Source organism: Eptatretus burgeri, chromosome 13, assembly GCF_056783735.1.
Source record: "Eptatretus burgeri isolate ZD-2024b chromosome 13, Ebu_testis_v1, whole genome shotgun sequence".
In the NCBI taxonomy this organism is placed as follows: domain Eukaryota; kingdom Metazoa; phylum Chordata; class Myxini; order Myxiniformes; family Myxinidae; genus Eptatretus; species Eptatretus burgeri.
The window spans coordinates 26,096,682-26,114,802 of record NC_140973.1 but is presented as its reverse complement, the minus strand read 5'-3'; the positions used below and the strand labels follow the sequence as shown (position 1 = coordinate 26,114,802).

The 18,121-nt window shown below is 44.3% G+C and overlaps 1 protein-coding gene across 11 annotated transcripts in view; it reads left to right on the top strand.

Moving 5' to 3' along the window:
- Positions 1–18,121, top strand: part of GSTCD (glutathione S-transferase C-terminal domain containing) — a 54,095-nt gene that overhangs the window by 23,998 nt on the left and 11,976 nt on the right. For 8 of the 11 annotated variants that reach the window (XR_015050650.1, XM_085851788.1, XM_085851791.1 and 5 more), the window contains 2 exons: positions 2,073–2,103; positions 10,733–10,802. Coding sequence is in view for 10 of the 11 variants with exons in the window: in XM_085851788.1 (XP_085707914.1) it covers positions 2,073–2,103; positions 10,733–10,802 (101 nt within the window). In the remaining variant the exon portion in view is untranslated. The remainder of the gene's footprint in view (positions 1–2,072; positions 2,104–10,732; positions 10,803–18,121) is intronic. The other 3 variants (XM_085851794.1, XM_085851793.1, XM_085851792.1) reach the window with 1 other exon arrangement.

Genomic DNA, 18,121 nt, shown 5'->3' with positions numbered 1-18,121 from the left:
TCGCCAAATTTTTCATACTTCGGCATACGCTGGCTAAAACGTCAAGGTGTGCCAGGGCCTTAACCACTGCTCGTAACCACTCAAGAACTCCAGCGCAACCCCAAAAAACACTACGACCTCGCAACCCCACCCGTCATTTTTATAGATCCCCCTCGATAGGGGAGGGGCCTTGGTGAAGCCGACGTCACTGTTCGCCCCGATTGGATGGGGCTTCCATGGGTCCGCCCTCTCTGGGTGGGATTTCGACCAGGCCGGAAAAACCCGTTTACTCTACTGCAGACTCGCTAAAAAGGACCCACCGCCAGATTGAATTTGGATGCTGGAGGAAGTGGCAAGGAACGGCTGCAAGACCCTGCCTTGGCAAGTCAGAGTGTTTGTAGACAGCGGGTGGGGAGTGGGTCGTGATGGGGAATGGAATGGTGGTTGGTTGTTCATTGGATGTAAAGATTTAATAACCTAACTAAAAAGAAGTCACAACGCACATTTTTTATTCTCCCTTAAGACAAAAGGAAGGGAATATGACCACATCTACTTAACGGGATAACTGACTTTTGGGACCTGTATGTTGAATGCAAATGGTTTCCAGATCCGTAACAATATTTACCGATTAATACAGAAAATAATTAGCCGATGCCGATTTTAAAGTGGTAAATAATGATGTCGTAGTGCATTGTGCACACATGAAGTGGATACCGTGCCGGGATCAGTGCCATGCCTGTGATTGATGTTATTGAGTGGCAGTGAATCAACACATTTTAAATCCTTTCTCTGATTGATTGGTGCAGCGAACGGCACAGCATCCTGTCATTTTTAGTTGAATGACGAGAGACCGTGTGCTCATTCGATAAGCTTTTAACGGATATAAAATGAAACATTTTAAACAAAATACAGTGCAGGCCGAGAGTCCCCGGGTTACAAAGGAATTCCATTCCGAACAGTTGTTCATACAAGTCAATCGATCGGCCATTGACTGTTATAAATGGTCATGTGATAGCACGTGAGTGGGGCGACTCATCCATTAAATTAACAAGCTCAATGGGAGACCAACCATTATCTTGTTTGTTACCCATGCCTGCGTCGTTCAAAATAAGGAGAATGTCGTATTTAAGAGTTTTCATATTTAAAGTCTACATAGCTCAGATTTGTTTTGAGAAAGATGAGTTTCTCTGCCTTGTCAGATGAAATGCAGTTGATTTTGTTATCATATGCTGCACAAGCAGCACCGAACAATCCAGACTACTCACACATCCCAGAATACTGTCAGTCCACCTTTGAAATGTGGAGAAAAAAATTCTCAGTATACCTGGAACGTGTGACGTCAAGACGTGCTGGTCAGGCAGGACTTACAGTCGGTTTAAACTTTAAACCTAAGCAGCATATGAGTGATCTCTTTTTCCTTTGTCCTCGCAGCTATTTCTAAAGCAATTGGTTATTTTATATGAACCAAGTATGCTTTAGAAAGGTTTTTTGGTTTCGCTTTGTGAGTTTCAAAGCAAAATATACTTGATAACACCCAATTTCTAAGCCGTTTGCCATATTAACCTGTTTTAAAATTGGAGCCAATTCTTTTTTTTCTACTTGCCACATGATGATAACCAGCTGGTAATAAAGAATATTGCTGATGTATATCTTCCTGAAACATCTACAATGCAACTTTTTTTTATTGTTTATTGAAATTCCTCCAAAATAAGGGTGAAAGGTACTCGAGGTTTTTTGGTTGTATACTGAACTCTAATCGGTAATCGGCACTCGCACTGACTCCAATCGGCAAATGCCGATTACCGAAATTTTGCCAATATCGACCTGTGCCGATTATATTGATTCCGATATTGGCCCAGCACTAATTTTCATACAAATGAACACTTAGGAAAGTTCAAGATGTTTGACTAGTCTAGCCCTTTAAAATGTGTTGTTCAAGGTGGATTTATAGAACCTTCTCCAAATTATGAATTAACAATATGGCCTTAAATGACTTGATTGCTTCGTCCTATTTTTGTTTTGTTTTTGTATGCGTAGTCGAAGATCGTGGAAAAGCTAGTTATCTTGTTTTGCATTTATCTCTTGTTTTGCAGTGACAGATTCCGCAGAACTTTGTCAAATAAGGTAGGTTTATTATTGACACTTCTTTTATTCTTGCTCATGTTCTGGACCCAATGAAAGTTGTACGCATACAAGAACAAATTTTCAAACGATAGGTACCAGCTCTGAAAACATTGAGTGGAGTATCTTGATTTTCTTTAAGTTTTATTATTATTATTTTTTTAGTACATGAGGGTGGACTGTCTTTTCTTTTACGGACTCCTGGTTGATGGACTGTGTTGCACACTTTACTAGCACTGGTAAATGCTTTATCTATTGTTCTGTCCAATTCGGCCACAAGTTTATCATGTCGTGTGGAATGTTCATGTACAATGTGGAATGAGCTTCTGTTATTTTATCCCCCACCGCGTGGCGGAAGGGGGATATTGTTATCACCCGGGTCGTCCGTCCGGCTGTCCGTCCGTCCGTCTGTCCGGCTGGCTGGGCGTCAACATTTATAGCTGTGAGTGCGATAACTCATAAACTGTTCGCCATATCGATTTGAAATTTGGGTCACACATGTACCACCTGAAAAGGAAGAACCCTATTGATTTTGGGCATGGTCGGATCCAACATGGCCGACTGGAGCGGCGATCTTGAAAACAAGGACAAATGTGTCCACGAGCAGCGTCCGAAAGATTTTGTCGGCTAAAAAAAAAAAATTTACATTTAAAAAAAAAACAACAACTTCCGATATTTCGTCACGTGCCTTGATTAAGCCAATAGCGAAACGCGTCAAAATGTCTTTACATATTTACGATATATCGTGGATTTACGAAATAAATAATGTATTTACGAAGTTACAATACGATAAATGGAATAATCTTTAAATAGTAACGTGAACTTTTCGAAACTTTAAAGCAAATGTCCGAATATATTTAACAGTTCATGATAGACGCTCTCAAAAGGCACCGTCTATGTAAGGATGTGTACATGTGCTCAGTATATAAGGAGATCCGGATCTCATATAGACAAGAGCCGAGTCCTCGAGATTAAGGTTTTGTCTTCACAAGAAGAAGAAGAAGAAGAAGAAGAAGAAGAAGAAGAAGAAGAAGAAGAAGAAGAAGAACAACGCCGAGCTCTCTATGAGCATAAAAATGTTTTTTTGCCATATCGATTTGAAATTTGGGTCACACATGTACCACCTGAAAAGGAAGAACCCTATTGATTTTGGGCATGGCCGGATCCAAGATGGCCGACTGGGGCGTTCCGTCCGTCCGGGTGGCTAGCTGGGCGTCAACATTTATTGCTGTGAGTGTGATAACTCATAAACTGTTCGCCATATCGATTTGAAATTTGGGTCACACATGTAGCACCTGAAAAGGAAGAACCCTATTGATTTTCGGCGTGGCCGGCTCCAAGATGGCCGACTGGTGTGGCCATCTTGAAAAAAATGTTTTTTCGCCATATCGATTTGAAATTTGGGTCACATGTACCACCTGAAAAGGAAGAACCCTATTGATTTTGGGCGTGGCCGGCTCCAAGATGGCCGACTGGTGTGGCCATCTTGAAAAAAATGTTTTTTCGCCATATCGATTTGAAATGTGGGTCACACATGTACCACCTGAAAAGGAAGAACCCTATTGATTTTGGGCGTGGCCTGATCCAAGATGGCCGACTGGGGCGGTCCGTCCGTCCGGCTGGCTGGCTGGGCGTCAACATTTATAGCTGTGAGTGCAATAACTCATAAACTGTTCGCCATATCGATTTGAAAATTGGGTCACACATGTACCACCTGAAAAGGAAGAACCCTATTGATTTTCGGCGTGGTCAGATCCAAGATGGCCGACTGGTGTGGCCATCTTGAAAAAATTTTTTTCGCCATATCGATTTGAAATTTGAGTCACACATTTACCACCTGAAAAGGAAGAACCCTATTGATTTTGGGCGTGGTCGGATCCAAGATGGCCGACTGGGGCAGCCATCTTGAAAAAAATGTTTTTTGTAATAAATGGAAAACCGCTTATCTGATTTCAATTATTTTTCAATGGCGGGGGATTCCCCATCTCTGATGGTATATATTTTTTTGTATACATTGTCGTGGTTCGGAAAGAATTAACACACAGAACACATACCAAAGAGAGCAGGAGACAAGATGGGTGGGAAAGGGAAACACAAAACAGTGGGGAACAGAGACATTAGGAGATCTGTGGGAGAGGGATGGGGCGGGGAGCACGGGGTAAAAAAAATGGACATTACAGGGACTTTCAGGATAGAAAGCAGGGAATTTGAAGGAGGTGGGTTTGGAGTGGATTAACAGGGTTAGAGAAGATCATGGTTTTGGATGGGGGAAGATATGAGTTGGTGGTGAACAGCTTTTTTGAAAACTTGGAGGGAAGAGTGGGATTGAAAAGAGAGAGGGAGTTTGTTCTGGAGGTGTGGAAAAAAGAGGAATGAAAGAGTGAAGGTGAGATTTACCCCCATTGTGGATGTTAAATTAAGTTCAGGTGTGGCCAAGTAATGGGTCCATCACAGCTGATCCATTTGTTGAGGAACATTAAATCAAGGAATTCATGAAAGAAAAAGAAAAATAGAAACCCTGAAAACTCATGTTAATTCAAAGGTAGATGTGCTGAGTACTAACCAAACGTTTTAAACATTACTCTCACTGTTCCATTTAAGATGCAACTGGGAATTTGTGGATGCTTGTATTCAATAAGTGTGTGTGTGTGTGTGTGTGTGTGTGTGTGTGTGTGTGTGTGTGTGTGTGTGTGTGTGTGTGTGTGTGTGTGTGTGTGTGTGTGTGTGTGTGTGTGTGTGTGTGTGTGTGTGTGTGTGTGTGTGTGTGTGTGTGTGTGTGTGTGTGTGTGTGTGTGTGTGTGGTGTGTGTGTTATCTCCATATGTGGGTTTCAGAAGATGGAACGGAGTCCTTCCGGGTCTCAAAGTATCCATCTCTGTTTCAGTAAGGGATCATGATTCATGGACCAAGCTGTGAAGTTTTCTTATTCTCAAAGTTTTGTTCTGAGGGCTCTTTTTAGGATCGTCACCGAGCCCCACACAGCTTCCAACATTCGTTAGTTTGTAGTAACATTCCCAGGGATGGTTTTTAAGATCTCCGTGAGCTTCTTTTTTATCATTTCTGTTGCTCCAATTATCACTGGCATTTTTGTGCTCTTCAGCTTCCAGGATCTTTTCCCTTCATTATTGAGGTCTTGACATTTGGTCATTTTACGTTATTTCTCCAAAATAAGCTCAGAATGGGTCCCAGTGTCTGTCCGTGTGTATGTTAACATTTGACTGAAACATCTCCTTATAAATTATCTGACCAATAGGGACCAAATGTGATATGATGCATCAGGACGGCAAGGTCTCATGGAGTTGTCCTCCCCATGCGGAAGCACCCCCTATGAAAGGGGTGAAGGGGGGGGGGGTTGCCCCAAATATTGGTATTTTATTCAAACATCTTCTTCTCAGAAACTGCCAGACAGATCCAGCCCAAACTTGCCATGAGGCATCGGGACCATGCCCTGACCTAAAGTTGTGCTCCTTGTGGCCGTATCTCCCCCGGAAATTGGGGCCACAGGCACTCTCTCTGAATCCCTAATTTTCACTGAAACACCTTCTCCACAACTACCTTAGCGATACGGACCAAATTTGGTGCAATGCATCAGGACAGTAAGGACTCGGGTTGTGTTCCTTGTTCTGATCAGCACATTTAAAGGGTGTGAAAGGGGGGTTTTGCCCCAAATATTGGTATTTCATTCAAAAATCTTCTCAGAAACCAACAACTGGATCCAGACCAAACTGGCCATGTGGCATAGTGACCATGCCCTAACCTGTCATTGTGCTCACCATGGCCGTATCTCCCCTGGAAAGGGGGCCACGGCCCTCCTCCCCGAATCCCTCATATTCACTAAAACATATTTTCCTCACAAACTACATGACCGATATGGACCAAATTTAGTACGATACATCAGAACAGTAAGGTCTCATGGGGTTGTGCTCCCCATCCCTCAGGGAGGGGAATTGGTGGGGTGGGAGGAGGTCGGAAAGGGAGGCGGCAGGGTGTTGAGGTCGAATTAGGGAGGGGAAGGAGTGGGAGGAGGGACCCTGCTTTGCCAGGCAATGCCGGTTAAGGCCCAGTCACACCTTGACGTTTTAGCCAGCAATGGCAACGTATCAAAATGTATGTAAAACGCTGGCTTACGCTGAACTTTTCACGTGTTTTTTTTAAAGATTCGGACGTATTCATTACGAGTTGGTTGTATGCATAACATATTAGTAACAGACACAGAACGTTTCGTTGTCTTATAGATAACTTATACCAACGAATGCTTAGTCTGTTGTCGGTGTTCACAACCTATGCCCAACGATAGTTTAACTTATGCATAGCGCGCTGCACGTATTGCCGACGATCATGTGGCGTAGCCTATTAAAAGGCTGCCGCACAATGATTCAAATCATAACCGCCGGAGAAATTGAAGTGTCAACATCGCCGTCACACCTTGGCGATCTTGCCAGCGTATGCCGACCTCTGAAAAATGCGTCCAAAACGCTGGCGCACGTCGAATACGGTATGGGTAAGTTTGGTATACGTGAATAGAACGCTAAAGTAGGCTATCATACGTCGTAGTAAGTGGAGTACGTCTTGAAATTTTAAACGTGTTAAAAATTTTACGACGTACTTGCCGTATGCCTCACACGTTCCGCATGTGATGGGAATAAGTTGTACGCACGATATGCGATCGTTGGCACACGTCGACAAAAGTTACTTGTAAGTTACTCATAAGTCGAAACACGTCGAGGTAATGGTTAGCGTCAGTGTTCCAGATTCCCTGGTTTTTTTTTTTCTTCGGTATGACTGTGATGTTGACACTTCCATTTCTGGTGCGGTTATAATATAATATAATTAATAGGCTGCCGCTCAACGATTTAAATCATAACCGCACTAGAAATTGAAGTGTCAACATCACCATCATACCAAAGAAAAAAAAAACCAGGGAGTCTGGAACACTGACGCTAACCATTACCTTGACGCGTTTCGACTTATGAGTAACTTACAAGTAACGTGTCAACGATCGCGTAACGTGCCTACAACACGTTACTCATAGGTTAGAAATAAGTTTCGGGTACGCTAAACATTACCTCGATGTGTTTCGACTTTTGATTAACTTACACGTAACGTGTGTCGACGTGTGTCAACGATCGCATAACGTGCCTACAACTTATGGCCAGCATAGCAGAACTTGTGAGTCATACTCTGGCATAAGTCATAAAATTTCAAGCATGCTAAAATTTGAGGACAACCGCAAAGTACAACGATGAAAGCCAGCGTACTGCGACGTATGGCAGTGTTTTTCAGCGTGCTCTCAATGTTTCCAAAACGTACCTACAACGTATTCGACGTGTGCCAGCGTTTTAGACAAATTTTTCAAAAATCGGCATAAGCTGGCTAAAACGTCAAGGTGTGACTGGGCCTTTACCTTTGCTAGTATCTAATATATTGTTACGAATTTCGCCCGCCCGGCGTGCAATCGGCCACGTAACTCAAATCGCGACGCATCGCCCACCGGAACGGACAATTCAGTTGTGACCCTCTTGGAACTACCGCCAAGGAGCTAGCCATGGGTGGGGGTTTAACCTCACCACAACCCAGTCCGTATTCTACCCGCGCGAAATAGGGTGAATTGCCGAATGTCGATATACCTAAGTACCCGCGCGGGTAGCGTACCGAGGAGTTGTACCACGCAGCAGGTCGACTCCGGACACGAACCGCTTAAGCGGCTCGTTTCGTGCTGCAGGGATAACCGAGCGGAGTTATCATCGACCTCGACGGTTCAGATTATTTATTGGGTGTCTACACCCACTACCATCCCTTACGTGATGCAAGATGGAGCTTTCAACCGAAGGAAAGGACGCAACGAAACGGGAAACAATTTGACAAGCACTTTTATTCACACTCAGACAAGCACGTATTCACAGCCATACAGTAATGCACATATAACAGTCAAAGCAAGAACAATACGCAGAGTTACTGGTTACTACAAACAACAGGTGTGGACTAACTACACATGAACTTATCGATATATCTAACCTGAGGACCCTTTATGGTGTATTGCGAATTTCCACAGCCGTAACACTCAGGGATCCGATCCCCCACCCTTTTTTACAGACTCGTCCCGAGTCGTCGAATTTTCGTGTGCCATCACATGTAAGTTCTCCCCAAGTACGTTTTACCTTCGGATCCCTGAGTGTGACATTCAGTGTATTCGTGTCCCCAAAATAAATAACCTATGGGCTGAGTCACTAACTAAACAAACCCACTCATTCAGACGACTTAAATAAATTGCCGGCGCTAAGACACACATGCCGGGGGCGCACTCATATACAATACACAACTTAACACCTTAACCTTACAAATCTTACGCTAAACCATGCTCCAGGATCGATGGACTCTGCAAGAAAAACAACAGTCACAAGCAGGGAGCCAGGCTGCTTAAGCACAGTCCAAGGCCTCCCCCCTCTTAGCATGGACGCAGTGAACATAACAGCGCATGAGCTGCGCAAACGCAGTCTCCGTGCCAGCTCAAGTGGCACACGCATTGAACACAACGAATGTATGGATGGATGGATGAATGGATGGATGGATGGACGCAAACACTGTGCACGGGCCGCCACTGCAGGCCCGTATTGTAGCTGCCAACAGGGCAGTCCTCGCAAACTGCGCGATGATTCTGGCGCACCTGGCATTGAACAAGGGGGGGGGGGGAATGCAAAACAGAACGGGGACAAAAGATGATGAGGGCAAGGCATGGATGGCAAAGGTGGACAGGCATGGCATGACAAGGCCGCTGTAACAAACACAGCCGGCAGATGAACTGGCCGGCACAGGCCTTGCAGCAAACACAGCCAGCAGGTGACGTTGGCCGGCACAGGCGTTGTCATGAGGAGGTTGGTGGAGGGAGTGCGGTGGTTCTGGCCACTCGGAAGGGCAGTCCTCACAAACTGCGCGACGATCCTGGCGCACCTGGCATTGAACAAGGGTGGGGGGGGGGGGAGAACAAGGGGGCAAGAATCACCGAACGGACCCTGGACAGCACCACGTTCGGTGTTGACTGGTCGTGTGGTTGATGGTTATGGAAGGAGAAAGGTGAAGGTGGTGGGGGGTTTGCTGTGGTGGTTTGGTGGTTGGCGGGCGTCGTTTGGGAATGGCGGTGAAGCGATGTTTGCGGGATGGAGTTGTGGAGGTAAAGAGGTGAAGGTGGTGGTGTTTGAGTTGTTGGCGGCTTAATGGTCCAAAATAACGACAGAGAAAGAAAAATGGCTAACTCAAAGGATCGCAGCCCGGATGAATCGCACATATTCCCCCTAAACAACAGGTGTGGACAAACTACACATGAACTTATCGATATATCTAACCTGAGGACCCTTTATGGTGTATTGCGAATTTCCACAGCCGTAACAATATAAAGAAGAAAGTTTGTGTGTTTGCTTGTTTGTTTATGCATTCGGACCCTGCAGTAACCAATGCAACCAAACTTTGCATGGCATCCTCTTTCATCGAGAGGAAGTTCGAGGGCTATGTTTGGATTTAAAAAAATCAAATTGACCCCAGATAAAACCAGATAATTGGCCTTCAGGCCTGATCAGGTCTTGTGCTTCTCACTGCCTGGGGTTTTTTTTTCTGGAAGCAATCGAGTAATTTGTATTGTGAAGATCGTATGTTCAGGTTGTTTTGATTTGTTGTCAACAACACATTTAATTATCATAGTGTTCACATGTGCGCCTGTCATTAAAAAGATTGCTTTACACAGGTTTAGTATAACACCTCTGTGTTCAGGCCTTGAGTGACTATATTGCTTATACACTGTCTGGGTTTTTCTCGGGAGCTATCGATTAATATGTTTTATGAAGACCGTATGTTGAGGTTGCAGTAATTTGTTGTCAACAACACAAATTTCCTCGGGCAATGCCAGGTACTTCAGCTGGAATGTCATGTTGTCCTTTTCTGGCGTTCTCATCTGAGCACATTGCTTCTGATGCTGGGATCCCAGGTTGAAATCCCATATACTGTGCTGTATTGATTTTGTCCAATTTTCTTTTTCTGTTTGGAAAATCTTGGTTCAGGCAAAGGCTGTTCCCTACTGTGTAATAGATTATCTACTGATGTTCTTTGTGGTCAACAGTAGAGTGTACTGGTGAAATTAGTCTTTTTCCACACGTGATTTGTGTGTGGGCTCCTTGAGTCTTAAATCACTTTTCAAAACAAAACAAAAATATTGCACAGCAGGAAACTGTTTAGCCTATTTTCATTTGGTAATTTTAGAATCGCTGCATTTACTGTTCTCCACTCTATCCAAATTGCACAATGTGCCACAGCCATACGATTGCTCAGTATTTATTCTTTTTACCAACACTAATCTTAGCCCCTGAACCCACTCTTTTATAAATTCCATTTGCCTCCATAACCTCCCATGATGTTCACTTTTTAAATTCCCGCTCTTTTGGATGGAGAGCCAATGAGAAGGTGCCTGATGAAAGTTTCTCAATGTCTGAAATTTGTATATAGTGTTATTTTTCACAAAGACTTTGACTTAGTTGACTTTGTTTTTCACACTGGTTTTTCAGTATTTATAATATGCATCTTCCCTTAATCGTACAATTCTTTGATGATTTATTTGTTAACTTCTTCTTGTTTGTACAAATCTACAGGAGCACATGATATTGTGTCGCTTTGCTGATCAAACGGCTGTTCACCTCCCCGAAGATCGGAAGCATATTGGTAATTAGTCCCATCATCATGTTTTTCAACTTTGTTACTTCATACTTCCACCTTATAACATATTCAAATACTTAAATGAATGGAAGGGTATAGCAATTCCACTTCAGCTGTTTTATCATAGTATTCTGCAAAGAAAGGAGGGGAAAACACCACAGACAACGGGTTGAGAGGAAAGCCCCAGCAGGCAATGGATTGAAGGGAAAGGCATGGCAGTTTGTGAGGAAAGCCCTGACAGGCATTGGGTTGAAGGGAAAGGCATGACGGGTTGAAAGGTAAGTTCTGTTCAGTCTCAATCCTGTTTTGGTGATGGGCCCAGATGGCATCAGTGCTCATTTTCTCAAATCCTGTTCTGGCTTTCCTCGGTCGACACTCTTTGGTCTGTCCTCCTTTGGCTGCCTCCTGTCTTCCTGGAAGTCAGTAAACATCATTCCCATTCAAAACATGGGTGCAAAAATTGATCCGAAACGACAGACCAGTAAGCCTGCTATGTAAAGTCATGGAATCCATAAATGCTGCTGTTTTAAAGTTGATTTGCTTTTCAAATAATATGATGTAGTTTGGACTCGAGCTAATAAATATAACTTGTTTTTCTATCCTGGCAAATCTCACATTCTCACCCCGTCACTCTCGAAGGATCATCTAACTAACCCACCTATCTCTTTTCATGGTCGGCTACCGGAGGAGGTTTGTTCTCTTGAACTTCTTGACCTACAATTAGCTATGACCAATCCTGAATTGACCATAAGAGCCAAGGAAGCCTTCCAAAACATCCACAGACTGCACATCCTCTGTCAATCCAAGTCTTTCCTTGAAAAATCAAAGCTCGTCTGTCTCCAAGGCCTTTGTATGTAGCTCAAGTAGAGTACTGCTCTCCAGTATGGGCTGGCACCCAACCCATGTCTCCTGGATTTCATGGAATCTAAAGCTCTCAAAATTATTGGTATTTCCAGTGAGGAGGCCGAAGCATGGGGTCTGTTGCTCTGACATTGCAGGTAGGTTGGTGGTCTGTTTTTTTCCCCATCTATTCTCCATTATTGCTCCCTCTGCTCTCTCAGTCCTCTAAACATCACCATCTACAGGATTCACACAGTCCTTGAAATTCCTGGAAAAATGAAAGCATTTTCCAGTACTGGAAAATCCTAAAAAACTTTTCAGAGTCCTTCAAACTCCTGGAAAATCGAGAAAATTGTGCAACTACAAATAATCTGTCAGGCCCCAAGCTGGAATTGTTAATTCCCTCAGCCTCTTAAAGAGAACGTTGTACCAATTATAAACTCACGCAGGGATTTACCATTAAAGCTGTGCCAAAATGGTTTCTCGCATGGAAAATCTGCAATGAAGGGTCATTACATGAAATGTGCTGTTACGGAATAGTTTATTACAAGAAGGCACAGGACGACGAAAACGGATAATCCAAGGACAAAATAGAGATCGACACGAAAACAGGCAGAGAGATTAGAAGGGCACTCGGTAGAGCCATACCTCCGCCCCATAATGCCTCATCCACGAGAACATATCGGGTCCAATGCATTTTTGAAATATCATGCTATATATCATTTTTGGCCCTATCTCTCAATGGTGAAGAATCACTTTTAAAATTAAATAATTCTGGTATCCAGATCTGGACTCAGATCTTCACCAAAATCGAATCAATTTGTCCTTGCCACACACCCAACATGTCCACCAAATTTTGTGTGAATCCATCCATAACCTTTTGAGATATTGTGCAATATATCGTTTTTGGCCTGATCTCTCAATGGTGAATAATCACTTTAAAAATTCTCAGATCTGGATCCAGATTTGGATTTTAACCAAAATGAGGTGTTGCTGTCCTTTTGCCAGTCACCTACATGCACAAAAAAATCAGAACGATTGCTTGAAAACTGGCCAAAAATCCTGTGACAGTCAGATAAACAGAGAAACAACATACTTGGCAAAAATAAATAAATTGCCCAGCAACAAACAAACAGACAAGTGTGAAAACAACCTCCTTCCACCTTTGGTGGTGGAGGTAATACATAAATGAAGCACACTTGTGATCCGATATTGCAAAAACGCACAATACAAGAATTAAAATCTGATCAAAATGGCCATTAGCGCACGATAAAGGGTGCCCTGTGAGGTCTTTTAAAAGATACTGCTACCAGGGATCGACAGTGCTCCACCATGAGATCAGCATGCCGTACTTAGAGTGGAGAACATGTGACTGAATCTTTTTATGACATGACATTAAGTTGTGCAACATTATATAAGTGCTGATGGGAAAATCCTGATTCAGCAGGATGTGTCCCTACTCTTGGTTTGCTGAATCGGCTTCCGACATGACATCAGGTCATACATATATTATGTAAATGCTCATGGAAAAGTCCCGATTTCCCAGGAAGTAACTACTCTTAGTCTGCACGCTGCTGATATTGATTGATATTTATCAAGTTCACTTTTCCTTTCCCTTTACAAAGCTATGCTATTTTAATTCCTTGTGGCTGAAGCACATCGATTACGGGGATTGGCTTATGAAGGAGTCCGTTCACAAGGCCCAATGCAGGCTCTGTGAGAAGACATTCGATATCGGGAATATGGGGGAAAGCGCACTTAGGAGCCACGTGAGAGGCACCAAGCACCAAAGCATGGTGTCACATTTGATTGCAAATGACTGGTCTAATCTTGTATTATGGAATTCTTTGGCTCCAGGACAGGGAATTACACTTCAGTTGTATTTCGTTTTTATTTATTGTCTGTTTTCCCAAATCAAATCCAAACATTGTTTTCCGCAGAAAACCCACGTTTTACGCAGGTTTGGTGTACTGATTTTACTGCAGTTCTGCCTTTTTTCTGTAAAATATAATTTTCTGTAAACCATTCTGTTTTTACACGGTCCATCTTGCTATTACGTGGTATTTTTCTCCATGTGGGTTGTGTACACTCAGCAACGCTGCTGTGGCTCGCATGGTAACTGAGACACGCATTGCATACAGTACTGTACTGTACCTATCTCCGCATCAACACTGTGTTCCTTGGAATCACAAACGATTCCTTTCAGTTTGTTTTCGGTTCTTATAATATTGCCCTCTTGGTCGAAGCGAGAGTGCACGGCATCACAAGGCAGACATTATTGTGTTAACGAGGCCAGTATCAGTGAAGTAAAGAAATACGCAGAAAACACAAGCTCTGGTTTTTCATCGTGAGCGAGGGTGATTCTGGTAAACCTCTCCAGTTCATGACGCACGAGTTTATCGGTGAGATGAAGCATAACGAGGGCTCATGGAAAACGAGCGCTTCCTGTAGTCCAAAAATCTTCCTTACATGTGAAGAGAATCTTCATCAAAAGATTTGTCGATTTCAAATTTTTATGAAAATGAGGATAATTATTAAATGCAGTTAACTCCAGGTAAGCAATACAATTTTTTTTTAACTTTTTTTTTTCATCATGGCTATAATACAATGAGTGACGGATTCGGCTAAATGCTGATTTACCGTCACCCGGAATTAATTCATTTATTGTGTATGTATATATGTATGTATATATATATATATATATATATATATATATATATATATATATATATATATATATATATATATATATATATATATATATATATATATAAATATATAAATATATATATATATGTATATATAAATATATATATATATATATATAAATATATATATATATATATATATATATATATATATATATATATATATATATATATTGTTGCGAATTCGCGCCCCGCCGACGTGCGAACGACCGCGTGTAGCGAATAGCGGCCGCTTCGCCCACCGAACGTGCAATTCAGTCGTGACCCTCTCGGAACAACGCTGGGAGCTAGTCACAGGTGGGGGTTTAACCTCACCACAACTTAGTCTGCATTCTACCCGCGCGAAATAGGGTCCGATCGCCGAATTTACCTAAGTACCCGCACGGATAGCGTACCGAGGAGTTGTACCACGCCACAGGTCGACTCTGGACACGAACCACTTAAGCAGCTCGTTCCGTGCTACAGGGATAACCGAGTGGAGTTATCGTCGACCTTGACGGTTCAGATTAGTTACCGGGTGTTTTAAACCCACTATTAATCCCTTACGTGATTCAAGATGGAGATTCAAACAAAGGAAAGGACGCAGCAAAACGGGGAACAATTGGACCAGCACATTTATTCTGCGCCACACGCCAGCACGGAAGGCACGTATATTACAGTCAAGCAAGAAAACACAATAAAAGCAAGTGAAGAGACACAAGCAGATCTACAACCGAATAATGCAATTTACACGGCAACACTTAAAACAGTTCTACTTCACCAGACTGGCGCCACACACACACGTTTACACAGAACCCAAAAGAAATGGAAGTTGCGACTTCCCTGAGCGTGTCGAGTCCTTGGCGACCGTAACTCCGCGTCCCTCCGGTGTGGTCCACTGGGCTCATGCCTCGCGCCTGCACATGTCGTCCGCCCGACAGGAACGAACGAACAGAACCTCAACCTCTTCCTCCGAACGAACGAACCAAGAGCAAGGACTCTCCAACAACTCTCGACAATTCTCCTCCAGGGACAAGAGGACCAGCGACTCTCCACAACTCTCGACAATTCTCATTCAGGGACAAGGGGACCAGCGACTCGCCACAACTCTCGACAATTCTCATTCAGGGACAAGGGAACCAGCGACTCTCCACAACTCTCGACAATTCTCATTCAGGGACAACCGAATCGACGACCAGGGACTCTTTTCGCCCACGCCTTTTGTAGGGTGGGGCTCCACCCTTCGCTCCGCCCTGCGCCCCGCCCCGTTCTTGGCTCCTCCTTCCTTCGAGACGCTTCCAGAAAATGCCTCGAAGGGGGGCGTTCCTCCCCCCGGCCGCGTCACACCGCACATCTGCCAATCAGGAGAGGACGCGCCACCCTCCCCCTTTCTCAGCAAGCGCAGGGGTAAAATGGTGGGAAAACCCCACAGGCATTGTTGGTTTTCTTCTTCACGCGCCGTACGACGAAGGAAGGAAGATTCTGGCGGGAGATATTTGCGCGGGCGTTTTGGGCGGGAGATCTTGGCGGGAGTTTTGGGCGGGAGATCTTGGCGGGAGTTTTGGGCGGGAGATGCCCCTTCGCACCCTTGTTGCTGCTGCCACTCCGCTCCTTTCATCCGTCCCGCGGAGATCGTGACCGCACGGTGCTCGTTGAATGGCGAGTGGCGAAGATGGTGGTAGCGTAGTTGTGGAAGGTGGCGTCGTGGTGTGAATGGCGTGATTGTTGGCGTCGTGTAGTGAATGGCGTGATCGTTGAGATGTTGGTTGTGGCGATGTTCGTTGTTGTTCTTGTACCAAAATAACGACAGCAAAAGAAAAACGGCTAACTGAAGAATCGCAGCCCGAATGGATCACATATATTCCCTCTATACAACGGGTTTGGGCTAACTACACATGGACTTACCGATATATCTCACCTGAGGACCCTTTATGGTGTATTGCGAATTTCCACAGCAGTAACAATATTGTGACGTCCACGGGACTTGAACAGTCCCGCCAATGTAGAATGAGCCGAAACGATGGAGGCGGTTTATTTATTTATAACCCAAACATGGCGGTTCTAATCGCTCTACCGCAAACGGGACGAGGAAGGTGGCACGAGTCACTTTTCGCTGAGTTGATGATGTTTATTTGTTTTTATTATTAACCAGAAATAACAAGACTCGGCAAGAAAAGGGATCCCGGGCGATTCGACGGGATGGTGTGGGATCGGGCGTGGGGAAAAACACAGACAATTCCAATGAATATACAATTCTCAAACCCTCTAAGGCACCAAGTACACGCACGCACGCACGCACGCACGCACGCACGCACACACACACACAAAACGTAGCTACTTCTGGTGGTCAGGCTGGACCGTGGTGTGGACGCAACTGTCCCTGGATCAGCGTCGGACGAGCTGGCCTTACTCTCGTCAGGGGGGGGGGGGGCAGGAGAAACTGTGGTGCTGTCGACCTCCTGGTCCTGGCCCAAGTCCGCTCACAGCCACCAGGGAACCAGTTCTAGCGCCAAGTTGCGAGCAGGAGAGGGAGGCAGGTCCGCCCGCCGTTCGACCCCGTACTCCGAGTCAGCAGAACCCCAGAGCCAACTAAGGTGAGGCACGAGGCTCAGCAAGGCTCCAAGACACGATGAAGAACACGATCGAATCAGCACAACAACAAGCACGCTCTCCGCGCAACAGCCTCCACACCAAAAAAACACGATCTTTTTGTCCCGATCTTCTTCCTCTTCCTTTTCGACCCCGAACAGAACCTTTTTATCCTCCCGTCCTCGTCACTTCCAATCGAGCCGTTTTTATTGGCCCACCGCCGTCGCCTTCCGCCAATCGTGATCACGGGGCGGAGCCATTCGCAGCACTGTCCTGTGACGTCACGGCCAGCCTCCAGGGAATACTAAAAGGGGTTTACGCAGACACACTTACCCTATCCCGTGTCCCTATCTAATTACGTGACAATTATCATTTCCCCCTTGAAGAAATGGACATTTACTAGACAACTTATCACCACTGAATTGCTACTTATTACATCGAGATCCTGGTAAACTCGAACAGCATGGCATACCTAATTAAACATCCTAATTACCCTTTGAATGCAAACCCCCCCCCTCAAACGTAACAATATATATCGGTAAATTGTAAAATCTGAGAGTCCAAGAGCTGATACGAGCTGGTAATTAAAGCTGCAAGAGGTACAACTAGGCATGGTTCTGTGGTACAACATGCTGAGCTGGTGCATATATGTATTTCCTGAAATAATAAATGGAATGACAAAATAAACAAGGTTTAATTCTTATTCTTGTGATTTATTCCAATTTGCATGACATAAAACATTTGCATTAAAAGTCCTGGAAAACCACGTTTTTGTCTTGGAAAACTGAAATTTTGGTCTTCCATCGCTGTGCGAACCCTGATCTGCTCCATGATACATGTTCTTCCAAAATCCAGCCTGAATACATGTCTCAACTCTCTTATTCCTCGCTTCTCCCTTCCATGGAACCACCTTCCAGAGGCTGTTCTATCTCTTCCCTCCAACACTTCAAGCAAACAGTGCACCACCACCTCATGCCATCCCCTATTCTGACTCATGATCTTTATTACCCCCATGAACCAAAGTCAACCCTCGATATATTAATACTGAAGGACCAATTTTGTGCTCCTCCTAGCGGTCGCGTCACGTTTTTCTCGGTACTGTGACCTGGACTGAAAGAAACGTCGTACCTGTAAGAGTGCATCGCACATAGTGGCAATAGTCAACCTTCAACTCTGAAGCATCTATCTATATATTAATACTGAAGGACC